Source organism: Melospiza melodia, chromosome 5 (assembly GCF_035770615.1).
Source record: "Melospiza melodia melodia isolate bMelMel2 chromosome 5, bMelMel2.pri, whole genome shotgun sequence".
Taxonomy (NCBI): domain Eukaryota; kingdom Metazoa; phylum Chordata; class Aves; order Passeriformes; family Passerellidae; genus Melospiza; species Melospiza melodia.
The window spans coordinates 22,656,219-22,672,314 of record NC_086198.1 but is presented as its reverse complement, the minus strand read 5'-3'; the positions used below and the strand labels follow the sequence as shown (position 1 = coordinate 22,672,314).

General features: G+C 41.7%; 1 protein-coding gene across 2 annotated transcripts in view; it reads left to right on the top strand.

Moving 5' to 3' along the window:
* The window catches only part of BMPR1B (bone morphogenetic protein receptor type 1B), a 230,775-nt gene that overhangs the window by 203,266 nt on the left and 11,413 nt on the right, over positions 1 to 16,096 (top strand). For both annotated transcript variants that reach the window (XM_063156587.1, XM_063156588.1), the window contains 4 exons: positions 5,127 to 5,229; positions 6,245 to 6,347; positions 12,386 to 12,482; positions 13,291 to 13,429. In XM_063156587.1, the coding sequence (XP_063012657.1) occupies positions 5,127 to 5,229; positions 6,245 to 6,347; positions 12,386 to 12,482; positions 13,291 to 13,429 (442 nt within the window). The remainder of the gene's footprint in view (positions 1 to 5,126; positions 5,230 to 6,244; positions 6,348 to 12,385; positions 12,483 to 13,290; positions 13,430 to 16,096) is intronic.

The following is a 16,096-nucleotide window of genomic DNA, read 5'->3' as shown; positions in this document are numbered from 1 at the left end:
GGGAATCACTGAGCGTCACTATAAAGGAAGCTTCCCCATTTGGAAGATCAAGAAGTATCAATTGCAGTATTTCTCTGAAGAATAAATTAAATGCTTCAGGTTAAAAGTTATTGCATTAATTATCTGCTTGCCACAGATGCAGCCACTAAAAGCGTTTTAAATTTTTTAAGAAAAATTTTAAGATCAAACCTCTTGTCAGCTCTATCAGTCTGTTGAGCTTTAGGCTGTGCTTGGACCTTCAGAGTTTGGACCTGCCAGCCCAACAGGAATGAGCCAGTGTGTTCTGGAGCACCCAAGGGCCTGGCAATGCTCTGACACCCAGGAAATTCACTGAGTACATCCACAGCCAGGGCTTGAGCTCTGGAGAGCATCAGCCACTGTCCTTACCAGGGTTCTTACTAAAGCAGTGAAGCATTTTATGAGCCCAGGAGTGAGAACCTCTGAAAGTTCAATGCAAAAGCATCTCCAGCTGTGTTTAAACTAAAACTCTCAGAATAGAATAGCTATTCTTATTGCAATCACCATTAAAATTTTCTCCTAAAAAACAGTCTCTCATCTCACATGAAGATTTCTATCTGCTACCACAGGTATTGAGCTTTAAAGTATATATCTGGCTCATAGTACCAGGGGTCTGAATGTTTATATAAAAATGAGGACACCTGGTGGCCATTTAAAATCCTCTCCATAATTGTATTTGTAGAAATTTAAAAGCCAATATTCTTTAACCACATCTATATCAAGTCCTCCCAACAGCCTGCTGTGTTCCTATACAGAATTTCCTTTTCTTTATAGTTCTGCAGTTTAAGTCCAACAATACTTTGGAGAGCGAAGGATAACACTGCAGCATAAAAGGCAGAATGCTTTTCTGTCTAAGCAGAAAGCCATAGCTCTAGTTAGAGCGTGCTTTAAAAAATTGAGCAGTCCCTGAGCACAGTGAAGTTTTGGAAGACCCATTGCAGGGTGAGCTCATTGAGGGAGGGTTAATGCCAAAATGTAGCAAAAGGAGACCAAGGCAGGGGCTGAGGCTGGTATCCTCACTCACCAGGACCCCATTTCCCCATGGATATGTGAACACAACAGGAGAAACAGCTCCTTCAATAGCCCAGCCCTTCCCATGGTGGAGACAGGCACTCCTGTACCTCTGCTCAGGGGTTCTGGGTAGGGGGAAAGAGGGGTCACAAGTGGGGCCACTGTGAGCAGTTAAAAAATACTAGTGCACTCAAGGCCCTGACAGATGAAACCTTTGGAGAAGGCCCACAGTCCTCTGCTTGCAAAGGGTGTGTTAAACTGCTGCATGTTGAAACTTTATTCTTCTTTCTCAACATCTGTGCAATTCATAAAAGGCTTTCAGTAAAGAAGGTCAAAGCTGCTTTGAACACAACCAGGACCTTGTTTTGCTGTTCCATTTCAAGTTTTCTGTGTTCAGAGTGAATGCACGGACAGTTGTGTCTGATCATAATTAATTGCATATTTTAAAGCACGATGTTACGATTAATTGGCTTTGACTGTAATGGGATTGCAGTAAAGGCAGAGGCTAATTGGGTGCCTTGTCGCACTCTATTTTCATGCACAAATAAATGCTGACAGTTTTAAAGATTGGGCTGATAAAGTTTAAGTTCCTGTGTGTTGCCTACTAGATTGTATTTCTGCCCAACTGTGTCTTTGGTTACCTAAAGCAATTAAATAATTAAGTTGCTTTTTCAGTGGTACCAAAGCTGATAATTCACTTGAGTGATGTTATTTTCATTGTCCCGTTCTCCAGATGATATGCTTGAATTTTCTTTGTAATTTGGTATGTGGGGAAAAAAAAGACTTTGACAGTGGCCAAAGCACTTTAATTTTTAGGGACAAATTGAACATTTTCTGATAAGGGAAAGGTGAGATCTTAAATGCTAGCCTTTCAATTTTTTAATGTTTATGTTTATTTTGAAATTTCCTCCTTTATACAAGAAGTTTTGTAATAATTTTAAAAAGAGTGCAGAGACTTGTCATGTTTCTTTGGATGGAAGTGAAAAAATGCTCTTGTATCAAAAGGAGGAATATAAAGAGGAGGAGTGGAAAAAAGTAATAATACTTGTATGGACTCATTTGAAATCAAATTAAAGATAAGGGATCTGTTAATTAAATTATGAAAGCTACCTGTCTCTTTGTGATAGGCATTGAATGAGGGAAAGATGTTGCTTTTCAGAGTTGTGTACTGCCATCCCTGGCTGTGTCACACACTCACAGAGCCGGGTGGGAAATCTCCAGCAGGCAGGTTTGGGAAGCTGAGGAATCACAGCTTCTGTGAGAAATGGCTGCTGGCCAGTGGGGACATCTGTGTGAGCAGATGCAAAGCTGTCGGCCTTGGTTCCTCTCTTGTGACATTTAGGAAAGGTCTGAGTTAAGATCTCTGCTTTCTTTGTGGTAATCTGTAATCGGAGCAGCGCCTTCTATATCACTGTCTGTCAGTGTTTCACTGTTAACTCCCTTCATTCTCCTGGCATTTGACTTGGCTGTAAGGATTCACTCTTGGCAAATATGTGACACAGCAAATCTCTATTAGTGATCATATCCAAAGTGAATTGAATCACTCCCTTGCACCGTACTCTAATGATGGTGCTTCAGTGGAGGAGGTTAGTGGATGTGTACCCAGATGTATCCTGTTGTATCCACACTGCATTCCTTCTGTACACACCATTTTTGGAATCAAATTACACAAAATTAGAATTCACATTGCAGATTTTAAGAAAATAGCAGTTCTATACTACAGTTTTTTTCTAGGAAGTGGAGAATAGGTTTTTCATACTGCTTTGCAAGTGTCAGTGATGTACAGATGCTTCTTTCTCTGTAGTCACCAAAGTAAGTATAAAATTTGAGACTCTGCACACATCTCTGATTTGTTTCTTACTGGCTGTATTAGTAAGTTTCATTTCTACCCCAGTCAGGTGTGAGGTGGAGAAATCAATAAAGCAGCAGGGGTGTGCCCTGCCCTTTTTCTTGCAGTGTGTGGCCCGTTTGACATCCTGTGATCCAGAAGAACAGGTTGGGGTGAGGGGGGAAGCAGGTAGGAGATCCTTTTTTCTTTTCAGAAGGGTTCCTTCTCCCTCTCACCCAAGCCCCTCAGAAATTCTCAAAAAGATAATGAGTTCTTACATAGCATGAAAGCTTTTTGTTGTTTGGTTTTATTTTTTTTTTTCTTAGAGGTAGAAGCAAGCAGTGTTTATTCTGCTCAGTAATGCTATTTTTTCTCTCACTTCTCCTTCATTATTCTAACATCTGTAAAGAGTATGGTTTAGACTTATTGTTAGAGCTTTATCACTTCTTTGTTTTGCTCTACCCAATCTAATTTTTTCTTTTTAAATTTGGAGTAAGATTTTTAGAGGGACTAAAATGCATGAGGAGCTTGACTTCAGTTTTCATAAGTGAGCTAAGAATCAGAGTCCCATAAGACAAGTCAGAAAAATAGAATTGAAATGGCTGACTTTGTTTCTTTTTCTCCCTTTTGCAAACAAACTGACTTTTCCTTCCCCTGTTTTTCTTTGATGAACCAAGAGTTTTGAGTTTTTGCTGTTAGCTGTAGAGTCCATTTTTGTGTTTCACTTGATAGCAATTTATTGTTTTGTTGCTCTGTCCCTTGGGTTAAACTTACTCATTATTTTGAATCAAAGGCTCCATGCAAACAAATAAAATCTAATCTAATATAATATTCTTCTCTAATGGATTCCTTACAGTCTCTCTTGGCAATCCTATTGTTCCTATCTATTCAGCTCAAGCAATGACATCAAGGTGGCTGTTGCCCAGAAGGAGAGGCTGTCTCCTTTGCCTCACTCCTATGTACAATGTAAAGAAGGGTAGAAGTCACTGCTGGCTTCCCTGAGAAAGTAATTTGTAATGTGCATTTGGTTACTTTTCAGATCCAGAAGTCATGATATATTATTATTTGAAGTAATAAGCTTACTGTGGCTAGACCCTGCCCCACTAATATAAAAACATGCCACAGAAAATGTTTGACGTGATCCTGTGCAGCATCTCTCGGTTGTGTAGCTAATACTTACAAATTGTGTTTGTCTCTTAAATGTGTAACTGTGGCTCTTGTTTCCTACATCTTCATTGCCTTTGCTGCTGGTGCTCTTTAGACTCTTGTTTCATTCAAGTAAGGAGCAAATCATCTGAAATTTTGCTGTATTTAAGTTTTCTAATCTTTTTTTCTTTTTATTTCCTTGTTTTAACTGAGTTTATTTCTTCCCTTCTGAAGAATACTCATTGCGCATAATAGCCAGTGTTATTTTCCTGAGCAAATAACAGAATATTTTATTTTTCTGTGACTCAAATGTCTTATATTAAAGAGTTTTTTCTTTATTTTTGGATCTTCTACCTTCAAGTCCATCAGTTTTTGTTTCTTACGTGTTACGTATCCCCATCAGAATGCTGAGAACTTAAGGTACAGCAGTCTCAATAAAATGCAGCCACCCTTTCCATGCCCTCCACTCCCTCTTTCCATAGCATTCAGGCATTTGACCTTCATCAAGGAAGGACATTTATCACCAGCCCCATCGAGCCATCTGTTCGTATACTTGCCCTCCCTGGTGCACATTCCTGTAAACGGAAGCATTATGGATCACTTCAGGCTCATAACCCAAGTAAACATCTATGAAGGGTGTTGATGATAACTCAAGGACTCATACACAGGAGTGCTGCAGTTCATAATACGGTGAAAACAGGAATCACAAATCACTCTTGGTAATATTTCACGTTTAGCATCTCAGAAGTGTTTCCTTCTTCAGGTCTGTACCGTGGTGCAGGTGTCGGTGCCCTGTTCCTGCACTCAGGGCAGAGGCTGTGGAGCACTGAAGCTTGCACTGTGTAGGTTTCCAAAGTCTTAACACACTAATGACCACAGGCAGAGGGCTGGGGGGCTTGTTAGTTGGGTTTAGGCTGTGAAATGTTGCAAAGGTAAGTGCACAGCTCTGAGGCAGAGCCTTCTTTGTGTGTGCAGGAGCTGCTTCCACAGCAGCCCCAGTGTGTCCATTTGGGAATGGCCGATTTGCCTGGCAAGGAGCAAAGTTCAAGACAATATTCAACAGCACATCTTCCACTTTTCATATTTCAGTGCCTTCTCCTGATTCATTCTTTCCAATCCACAGCACTGATGGCTACTGCTTCACCATAATAGAAGAGGATGAGTCCGGTGGACATTTAGTCACCAAGGGATGTCTTGGATTAGAGGGCTCAGACTTCCAGTGTCGGGTGAGGAAGCATTTTCTGCCACAGTGTCCCTTGAATTTTTGATAGTTTCCAGTTAAAGTGCAGTCAACAGATATTACTGTGTCCATGTTTTCTACTTCTGTTGCTTTGGCAGATAGCTGATCTACATTGATTACTGAGGGGGGTGCATTTGTATCCTCAAAAGATGATACTCCTAATAATATGGATTAATATATGGATCCTCCTAATAATAACAATTCATGTTTTTGGTTTTGGCACTGCTGCTACTAGTAACATTCCCACTGAGATGAAGTTTGGATTTAGAGAATTGCAGTTTTAACTCCTCAAATTTCCATGCTGGATCTCTCTGGGTGTTTTTCCTAGCTAAAGTTAGTTAGGATATTATGTGATGGACTGCAGCAACATCTACATCTCACATGCAGTTCCACATTGGTTTGGGATTTTTGGTGCCAGATATTCCCTTCAAGTGCAGCGATCACCTGATGGAAAACAAGTACCACTGCAAGAATGGAAGGGGTGTGGAAAATGGAGCAAGGTGGTACTGAGGTGGTTGCCTTTCCTTACATTAACCTTAAATGGTTTTAGATGAGCGCAGGAATAGTTACATCCTTATGGCTAATGGGAGATATTTTATCCAGCTTCCCAAGAGACCAGAAGCTGCAGCTAAATTAGTCCACACAGCAATTCCTGTATTATCCTGGCTAACCTGTTTTGGATACCGGTATTAACTAATTTTTGGTCTAATTGATAGATGTATGTGACTTTCACACTGATGACTGGCACCATTAGAGAAAGTCAGTCCCTTCTGCAGCATTAAGGCACCAACAGGAGTAAGTTTAGAGTGAATTAACATTTTAATTGCCTGGATGAAATATTGCTGGTTACGCTTATTGGCAGAAATACTTGCTCCACACATCCTAGGAATCTGAAGCAGATTGCAGTCCAGCTAGCAAGCACATCTTTCAAGTGCCAGAATGACCGTGTGTATTTACAACACAGGTAATGACTTGCTTTCCATCTAAATTGCTTGTTGCAGGACACTCCTATTCCACACCAAAGAAGATCTATTGAATGTTGTACAGGCCAGGATTACTGTAACAGGCACCTTCACCCTACACTGCCACCACTGAAGAATCGAGGTAAGGGAACAAAATCCGGTCCTAAGCCGATCTTTTCCTGCTGTTGGTCCCTGTGCCTTAGGGAAAAATAGAGCACAGATTGAAGCACCCTTATCCAAAAGCCTGTGATTAGACAGAAAATTGGCATTAATCAGTATATCTCCATTCCTGTAGGTTGTGTGTGGAGCGGTGCTGATGCTTGTGTGTTTCTGCTGCACACATGCAGTGAACACAAGATGCATTAGAGTTGCATGATGCTGTCCTAGCATGGACCTACTGAGCTATCAGAGATCATCTCAAAGACCAAGGCTGGTCATGTCAGAGGATGACTCTTGCTGGGTATTTCTTTAGCCTGATAATAAAATGGAATCCTCTCTCCAGTCCCTGTAACATACATTGCTCTCATTCATAACTCCACACACAAATTGGTCAGTTCAAGTTGTCACAAGTCTGTGAGTGTTTCTTATTTGAAGGACCTGATCACCCAGCACTGAGACAATAATGACTCACCTAAGTGTATTTTTATGTGAACAGTGTAGCTGAAAAAAAGAAAGTAGAGTAAGAACTCACACAGGTTTTTAAAAAAAATTATTCAAGAGCAAATGGGCATGTATTAACTTAGTAGATGCTGAGGCAAGGTTTTAGCATTATTGTTTGTTTAAACATCACTTTCTGAAAGCTGGTAAAACTATTTTTGTCTGGGTGTTTAGAATAAATTTTATAGAAGTATATTCCTAAGTGTAAATTCTTCCATTATAAACTCTTGGCATCGGCAGGAATTGTGGCAGTCAGCATTGAGTCAGGCTTGCAGAAGAATTTATAATCGTGGTGTTCTGTGTTGAAGATCCAGACCGGTGCACAGATGCACTCTTAATTCCACCAACAGCAGATACTCACACGAATGCATGCTCAGAGAAAGCCTTCACTCATGTAAGCTGTTCCCTTCAGGCCTGTGAAATTCTGCACAGATGGGCTGCAGAGTCAGGCCTTTGGAGAGTAGTATGTAAATACTTCACTGTTTACTAGCAAGGCATTAAGGCAGCGAAACCTCATAAAATTCTGACTTCCAGCAGAAGAGTTATGTACTACTTTGTTGGTTTATTTAATTTTAAAAAGTTCTTTGGATTGAGAGAAGAGCTCCAAAAAGTAGTCAATATTTGTTCACACTTACTTAGTCTTTCATTAAATATCAGTTTGAAAAACATTGCCATGATTTCTTCTTGCTACTGGCTGAGTTTATGCTACATTAGGACTACTCAAAAATACTAAATTAGAGCCTAACACTAGACATCCATCTATAAAGATTTTAGTTATTTGGCAATGCTATCTGCTACTTACAAAGAAAGCAATGCACCAAGCTTTTGTTAGTGGCAGAAGGTGTTTGGATTGAGGTTGGATTTTTCCTGTGTGTATGTAGGATAAATAAAGTATCACTGGGGAACCATGGTGGCAGAGAGAATATTTTTTAAAAGAAAAATTTCACCGAGCTGAAACAGGGTTCTAGCTGTTCTGTGTTGCAAAGTTGACTATTTTAGCATGGCAGACAAAAGATGATGTAGTCACTCAACACACTCAAAATATTTTTATTTTTTTTATATAACGTCTCACACTACAAGCATCCTGACAGTGTTTTGTAGAAATGGATTTCAGGAACTGCTTGAATAAAGGTGGCTGAACAGGGCTGAAGTCACCGCCTTTATTAAAGCCTTAGGTTAATGTCATTCTCAGTGCCAGGCCTGTTTTAATTTGTGGCTGCTGTATCCTAGTATGAAACCTGAGGATAAAAGAGCCATAGTTTGAAACAGCAAAAAAAAAAAAAAAGCCATAGTTTGAACCACAGGCCCTCATTGCAAATAGGTACAAATACTGTATACAAATACATACTACTGCCAGTGCCCAGTGCTGTGGCTGTAATCATTGCTTCTACTGGAAGCATTTAGATTAGGCTGTGATTGTCTGAGTAATGTTAAAATTGTATGTCAAATTTAACATGAACTGTAAGTACAGGGAAAGAGAGGTGAACTTAAAACAAGCTTCTTGGAAAACCCTTCTGGCCTTTGGGGTTCCATCAAAGATACACATGCTTCTCAGCATCTAAAATACAAACAGAAATTTGGCTTCTGATGAACTCACATCTGAGGTGATGCCTCATGGGAAGCAGTCTAGGGAGAGCATGCAGCTGCAGGTCAGAGGCTGTTGAACTCAAAACTGACCTGTGCACCAAGGTAACAACTACAGAGGCAAGGGACTTGTGCTCTCTAAGTGCTTTTCCAGGCCTGGCATGTGCTGCAAGGCAAGATTTATGCCACACCCTATCCTTCTCCTCTCCCCCCTGGAAAGAGAGGAGGACCACATACAGGAAGGTGAGAGCTAGAAAAATTAACACCAGTCAAAGCAAGACTTGTTAAGTAAGATGGAAGAATCAACAGCCAAGTCTAAGTTTTGAGCTCATCTTGCTACAGAACTAGCAGGATAAAATGTCCCAGAGAAACCATTAAACCCTTGTGCCAGCTATACATCTGTCTTATTAAGGAAATGAAAGTCATAATTGGGTCTGATATAACACCTCTGCTTTAAACAATAAAAGATATTCCTGGAAATCCCGGTGAAAGCACAGGCTGAGACCAGTCAAAAGGAGAAATATGTCTTTACTGATTTAGAGCCTACATAAGCAGAAGTGGTGGTGCCACCGTGTCTGGCTCCCTGCCTGTATAGCCAGTGATGAATGGGCAAGGGAATGATTGGAGGAATGATGGGGTTTGATGTGTGCACACAGTCTCCACGCCTCGGATTTCACTGCCGTTTTTACTTGGATAGCTGTAACATTCTGAGCTGGAGGGACCTGGGGTGGGAGGAGAACCTCCTCTCCCTTTGATATGCTGACTTCTGAACCTTCTGGGTGGCATTTTCAATGCACTCCTCAGCATGGCCCCGCTGATGACAGTGAGTGAAACGAGTGGTGGAGGAGGGGGAAATTGCAGGAGAAAAACAGAGAGGTAGCTTGGTCTCACCGAGCTCCCTGCTGGCACCAGCCTGCAACACTGTTTTCCTACAACATGGAGCTGTTAATGTGCTTTTTTGCTGGGCTGCACTGCTATCAGCCAGACAGGGTATGTGAAGAAGCTTCCCAAACCTGCAGTGTGTTTGTTTTGCACTTCCCACACCATGCTCCCGGTAATCGCTCACTGCTGCCTCCATGGAAGCTGCTGCTGATTCTCCTAACCCTGCTGCTTGGCACCTGGCAGTTCCAAGTGACACAGCAGTGAAAAACACAGCACTGGGCTTCTTAAAGGACACAGTACCTCCATCACAACTGCACTGTCCAGGACCCACCACAGTGTTCACCACAGAGCCCACAAGCGAATCCCTAGGCAGACTCACAGCTGAGCTGCCCCATCCCTCCTCCTGGTCAGTTAGTGCAGGAAAACGGAGGATTGTCCTGCTGCCCTGTGGGAACAGCCTGGGCTGGACGAGCAGGAGAAGAAATGCAGCCTGGCTCAGTGCAGCAGAACAAACAGACATTGCTGGTGTGAGGATGAGGGCTTGCATTTTATGTTGTGCTGTCCACACACACACCAGCAGGTTTATGAAGTCCTCAAGTTAGGCAGCAAATAAAATCCTGCCCAAATGCTTTAAAAATGCAAGAAGTGTTTGAAAGGTGGGACAGTAGCTCACTTGCCATCAATATTGCCTCTCAAATAGTCAAATAAATAGAAAGGCATATGGAACTTTCTGTCCCCTCCTGTGAGAGCCAGTTGCACGCTGTGCACAGTGAACCACTGCTAAAGCTGTGCCACTGCTGGCATGCCGACACCACCCACCACAAGAGGGTCAGCTCTGCATCTGCTCAAAGTCCTGTTTCCTGCTCCCAGCAAGGAGATCAGGACACATTCCTTTGTGTCTTTCATGCTTTCCTTATACTTGCTTCACATAATTGCATTTGAGTACCCAAAGAATTTTGCAGTTTTGGAGCCTGAAGTTCTTCTGAGAGCTGCACAGCACTTCCAAAATGCCTTCTGACCTCTGGGAAAAGCAACCTGCATTTACTTATTTTTCTGAATGGCAGAAGCCCATTAGAAACATGGAGCATAAGGTTTGGATCACTTAAACCCTAAAAATTGTGGGAATTGGATTCAAGATTGCAGCGTGTTTGTCATCCCTCTCCAAATGTACATTCTCTTACATGCACAGACAGCGTGAACAGCTTCACGGACAATACCGTGTCTGCAAAAATGCACAGAGTTCCATGGCCTTAACATCTAGCAGACACCAGTCTAAGATCTGAATTTTTCCCCCTGTGAAAGCTGACATCAGCTTTCATTACTGGTAAGCACAGAAGCTTAGCTTCCATCCTGTCATACTCTGAAGTGGGAGAGCCCTTGCTGTGGGTGGTTATCCGGGTTTCTCCCGGTATGGAATGCCGCTTTATGGTCTCTGTGCTCTGCTTATTCATCTGTTGGGCTGTGACATCTGAAACTGTGACAACCCACACATTTCAGAGGGAGGTGGTGCTGGCACAGGCTGCTCACACAGCACAAACCAGAGCCCTCAGCCCTGCCAAGCTGCCATCCCCTTCACAAGAGCTCTGATTCCCCGGTGGGCTCTCGGTTTCGGCCCACAGCCCGCTTGGAGTGGCAGGCCAGGGATAAATCTGCTGTGGCAGGCAGAAGGATGGGCTCGAGGGTTCTCCTGATAGACATCGTGTCAGTGTCCCCTTTCAAAGGCATCAGCCGTGTCCTGAGTGTTTACATTGTCAGTGCTCCCGGAGCAGGCAGTGGCAGGTTAAAACATGACCAGTGTGATCAGGAGGTGTGCTGGTAGGTAATCTCTGTTTGTAGTGGGAAGGGGAAGGAAAGAAATTGTTTGGGAGAAAAAAAAAAAAAAAAGAGAAACTGTATCTTGAAAATAAAAGAGTGTGAGAGTAAACTAAGAGTCCCTTAGGAATCTCCTGGTCTCATTACCCTTGTAAATCTGAAACATAATAGCGTCGTTCCAGGAGCAGTCAATAAGGATGGATTTCTTGCATTCTCCGATGTGTCAGGCTTTGGAGTGAAGGATGCAAGACAGCAAGGCTGGAAGAGCTTCAGAAAACATGGCCCTCATTTGCATCATCCCATTTGTTGTTGGAAGGGTGGTTTGTGTATGTACAGGCTGAAATACTATAATTTTGAGAGTTTGAGTGGCAGGGGAGGTTAAAAAAGAATAGAGCTGGATGTCTTTGTTTTTCAGCAGAGAAGCATGCATGAAGGTCAGACTCACTTGCCTGAGCTGAGAATTCAAATTTGGAGATTAATGTTATACTTTAAAGGAAAATATGAGTCTGCTATACAAAGGTTGACTGAAACATTTTAATAGTTTTTATGCAACAGCATTTTCTACAAGTCACTTGACACATTTTCTTTTCAAAGGGTTTTGCAGAAAAGCCACTGGAAGGATAGTTTTGCCCACCAGCAAAGGAAGGACTTGCTGGCACACAGGGCTGCTCTAGAGCAGATGGAGAAGAAAATTCTTGCTCAAATGTTTAAAACAGGATCTAAGAGACAAATTTTTCTGTAAGGATGGAAATATTACACTTTCAAGGCTTCTCATGGCCTGCCTTGCTGGAGGTTGAATGGTCTACTGTGTCTTTCCTTCTAGAATAAATGCAGTTTGGTGGGTGGTTTGGTTTGGTTTTCTTAGTTACTTATTAGGATACTACTTAATCTGAGTGTTTAAAAAAGGCAGTGGTTTTTGCATTTCCTGGCTAATCACTCAGGTTAAGACCCAGAGCTGCAGGTCTTGATTGATTTTCCATTCAGAGACAAGCAGGGAATTGCAAATCAAGGCAGTGTTTTGCCTGAGTGAGGACTGAGAAAACAAATAGGGATTTTTGACGCTGGAAGTGTCAGTTCTGTCCTGGTCAGTGAGGGTCAAAGAGGAAGCCCACAAAATCCAGGGGTATCCTGTACAGGAATTATGAGGAAAGAGTGGAAATGATCCTGTGCTCAATGCACTTCTCCCATTGACTTCATAACCATCTCCCTTTCTAAATTTTCCAACTTTCTCATTTTTAACCCCAGACTTTGCTGAAGGAAACATTCACCACAAGGCCCTGCTGATCTCAGTGACTGTTTGCAGCATCCTTCTGGTGCTTATCATCATATTCTGCTACTTCAGGTAAATAAGGAATATTTTGGCAGCTTGTTAATGTTCCTCCCAACATTTATCTTAGGAAATTGAAAAAAAAAAATAGAAGTGGACCTTAAAGAAAAGAAATAAGAAACTGTAATTTTATCATGAGAAGAAAATGTGTATTTTATTGATGCTATTCACAGGGGTACCTGTGTGATGGATTTCATACAGAATCTTTCACTCAACATCCTTAAAAGCCATTCAGGTAGAAGCACAGATTATTCTTTACTGGGAAGGCCAAAGGACAAATTTTGTAGAGAAATTTGTGTAAGGGAAGTATATCTAAGACTTCTAAATTTGTTAATGTGATGAAGAGCTGATCATAAAAAAAGAAGACAATAAAGGAATGTCAGTAAATGTGTCTAGAGTGTTATCATGATCTATATACATTACATTTTAATAATTTGACATATTCCCATTTTTTTACATATTCCCAGATTCCATGACCTTGCCTCCTCTGGCTCCTAGAAGTGCACTGCAGACAGTAAAATAAAGTTACTGACTTGGTCAGTGTTTTAGACATATTTAAGTTTCTGAAAGGAAAACATTTGGTTGCTTTGCAGATTTACCCCAGACTGCATGGCCTGTGAGTGTTATACTTAGAATTTTGATGATGTAAACAGTTGCTAAAAATAAAACGAAGAATTTTGGCCAGCGAGTCCATGGTATTCCTCAGGGAAGCAGAGAAATCTGTTAGTCTATAAATGAAGGAAATGTGAAGGGCATGTGCATTATTCATTGCACATGTGCTCATTGTATTCAAAACTCATTTTGTTTTCGTGTAAAACCTCAGATACAAGCGCCAGGAGACGAGACCCCACTACAGCATCGGGCTGGAGCAGGACGAGACCTACATTCCCCCCGGAGAGTCCCTGAAGGATTTGATCGAGCAGTCCCAGAGCTCAGGCAGCGGATCCGGGCTCCCTCTCCTGGTAAGGAAGCAATGCTATTGTAGTGCACATTTTAAAGGCTGAAATGTGTAGAGGGAGAAGAGGCACAAAAAATAGATTTACATATCCTCTGTTTTCTTTTAGTTTTTTTTTTTTTGTTTGTTTGTTTGTGTTTTTTTTTTGTTTGTTTTTTTTTGAGGTTTTTGGGGGGGGTTTTTTTGGGTTTTGTTTTCCTCTACCAGAACTGACAAGAAGTTAGACTGGAGAACAGCTGCTTTAGAAGCAGGGGATTTTTGTCATGTGAACTAAGCCAAAAAAGGTTAGGGTTATTTTTCTGCCTCATTTAATTTCTTATTTTAAATACCATAGGGTAAGTACAGGCTAAGACAGCTCATGGAAGTATATCATCACGTTTGGTTTTTTTACACTCCAGTGTACAGGACAGCACCTGGCCCACTGATCTTGTTTTCTTCCTTTGTATGTGCAAGGCACAGTAGGATTTCAAACACTGCCCCATCACCTTTTTCTAAAGGGAACTGTAACTTGTCAGACTTGGAACCTTTTTATTTGTAGGCTTCACTTTGCATTCAGAAGTCAAGGGGTTTTTTTTTCCTCGTAGTATGGCAATCTCAAAAGTCAATGGGATGGAGTTTGTGATTGTTTCTGAACAGACTCCAGGATTGCTAAACCTGCTGAAAAGGCAGAACGATCTATGGCAATATAGTTCTGTTCACCAGGGGGTTTTGCTTCTGGGGAGCATAACTGGTAGAAAAGAATTGGTAAAAAGCTAGGTTACTTATTTAAAATAAGTGCCTCTGAGAAACTGGAAGATTTCATTTTCATTTTTCAGAGTGGGTATGTGCCTCCTGTCTTCCAAACCTATTAGTTTGTATTGATGCTACTACTGCAGGTGTTGTCCAGCTTCCAGGTACCATGTACTGTCTGGCTGGTTTTTGTCCACACTTATTTTTTAAACACCCTAAAAAAGACATTAAATGGGAAGTTTTATATTTCCTTAAAAATGAAGCAACAAGCTCTGTCCTATCCCATGACAATATCCTTCTAGCACCCTTAGTGGTTTTGGTTCGCTAATTTGAGATTTTTCTGGCCAATGGAAAGGGAGAGATCTTGTGTGCAGTTTAGGACCATTCCCAATGAGTTTCCAGCTGATTTAATTGCGAGGGATTCTTCCTTTTTTGCTTTGGGGTTTGGTTGTATTGTTTTTTGGTGGGTTTTTTTTTTTTTGCACCTGCCACATCAAGGGCTTCATCTTCACTTGTTCCAATGACATAAAAAATGTAATAATTTAGAGCAAATACAAAGAACTTGGTTGTACTTCTCTGAGAGGATGTGTTTCCAGCAGCCCATGTGGGTGCCCTGGGAACCTCACAGCAGTGCATGGCTCAGTCCTTCATCCCAGGATCCCAAAAAAGCTGGAGCAGTGCTGGTTATGACTGCTTGTTCTTTATGCCTTCCTCTGTCCCAGTGAGCACTTTGAAGGAGGGATCTGTGGTCTCAGTGCTGTCCCCAGGTCTGCCCTTGTAGTGGATGGGAAAAGGAGCTCCTGCTGCTGAGCTGCAGTGATGGCCAAGGTGCCATCCCAGCTGGGATGGCTCAGCAGCTCCCAGAGTTGTGCCACTGCCCCTTGAGGCAGAAACCCTCCAGCCTTCTGGCAGGACACTCCTCTCAACCTTGGAGACTCTGCAGCCGCTGGACCAAGTGATTTTCCTCCAGGAACTCTTCCTCCCCATCTCCCCCTTGCTTACAAAAACCCCATGCAGTTGTTTTTATAAGTAGTGATTTTGGGTGGAAGAGAAGAAAATGGGTCTTGCACTTGGCAGTAGATGTTTGCAGCATTTCCCAGACAGCCACAACCCCTGTGAGCTCACCAGGAATGCACAGAGTGATGCCTCATGCCTGAAACAAGTGTATAGGAGGTGCCTGGCAGTAATGCTCTGCTCTATTGTGCAAGAGCTTATTTTTAACCTTGTTTCTTGGGCAGAGACTGAAACATCCAGGGTTATAATTTCAGAAAAGTAAGATGCAAATTTAATGCAAAACCTTATGCTAACCAGTAATGTTTTTCTTCTGTGTAGAACATTTATTCTAACGGGTACAAATATTATACCCAAAACAAGTATTAGCCAAGAATTTGTCAGTGTGACATTCAGCAAGTGTTCTTTCTCCTGACCTGTCTGTACCTCTGACAGAAGAGTTTGCTGCAGGTCAAATGCTGCAAAATGGTCTGTCTGAAGAGATTGCTGAACTACAGTTTGGTCTCTACCTTCTCACACATTTTTTTTTCATAATTTCCTTTCCAATGAACTTTGCTTTTCAAGGGACTGCACCAGAGCCATAGGTATGAATTCTCTGTTCAAAATATTAAATTTACAAAAGGTTGGTCTGTCTAAATTTTCATCTGCAGTAGCTGAACACGTTTAGCTGAATGCCAGGAAAGTAGAAATAGTTGGTAATTGGATTGTTTCCACTCAGGGAGACGAAAGGAAAGGTCATGTAACCTTACCTGACTGCTTACAGAGCTCAAGCAGCCAAATACACAGATTTAAAAAGAAATAAGAAACCCCCAGCCCCACTCTGTAAATAACTCAACATGAGCACATCATTCAGCATGCTTATGAAATCCGTTGAGCCAACAATTTTGATTGACCTAGTTGTTTTATAAATCATAATTGGTTTATGATTCAAGAA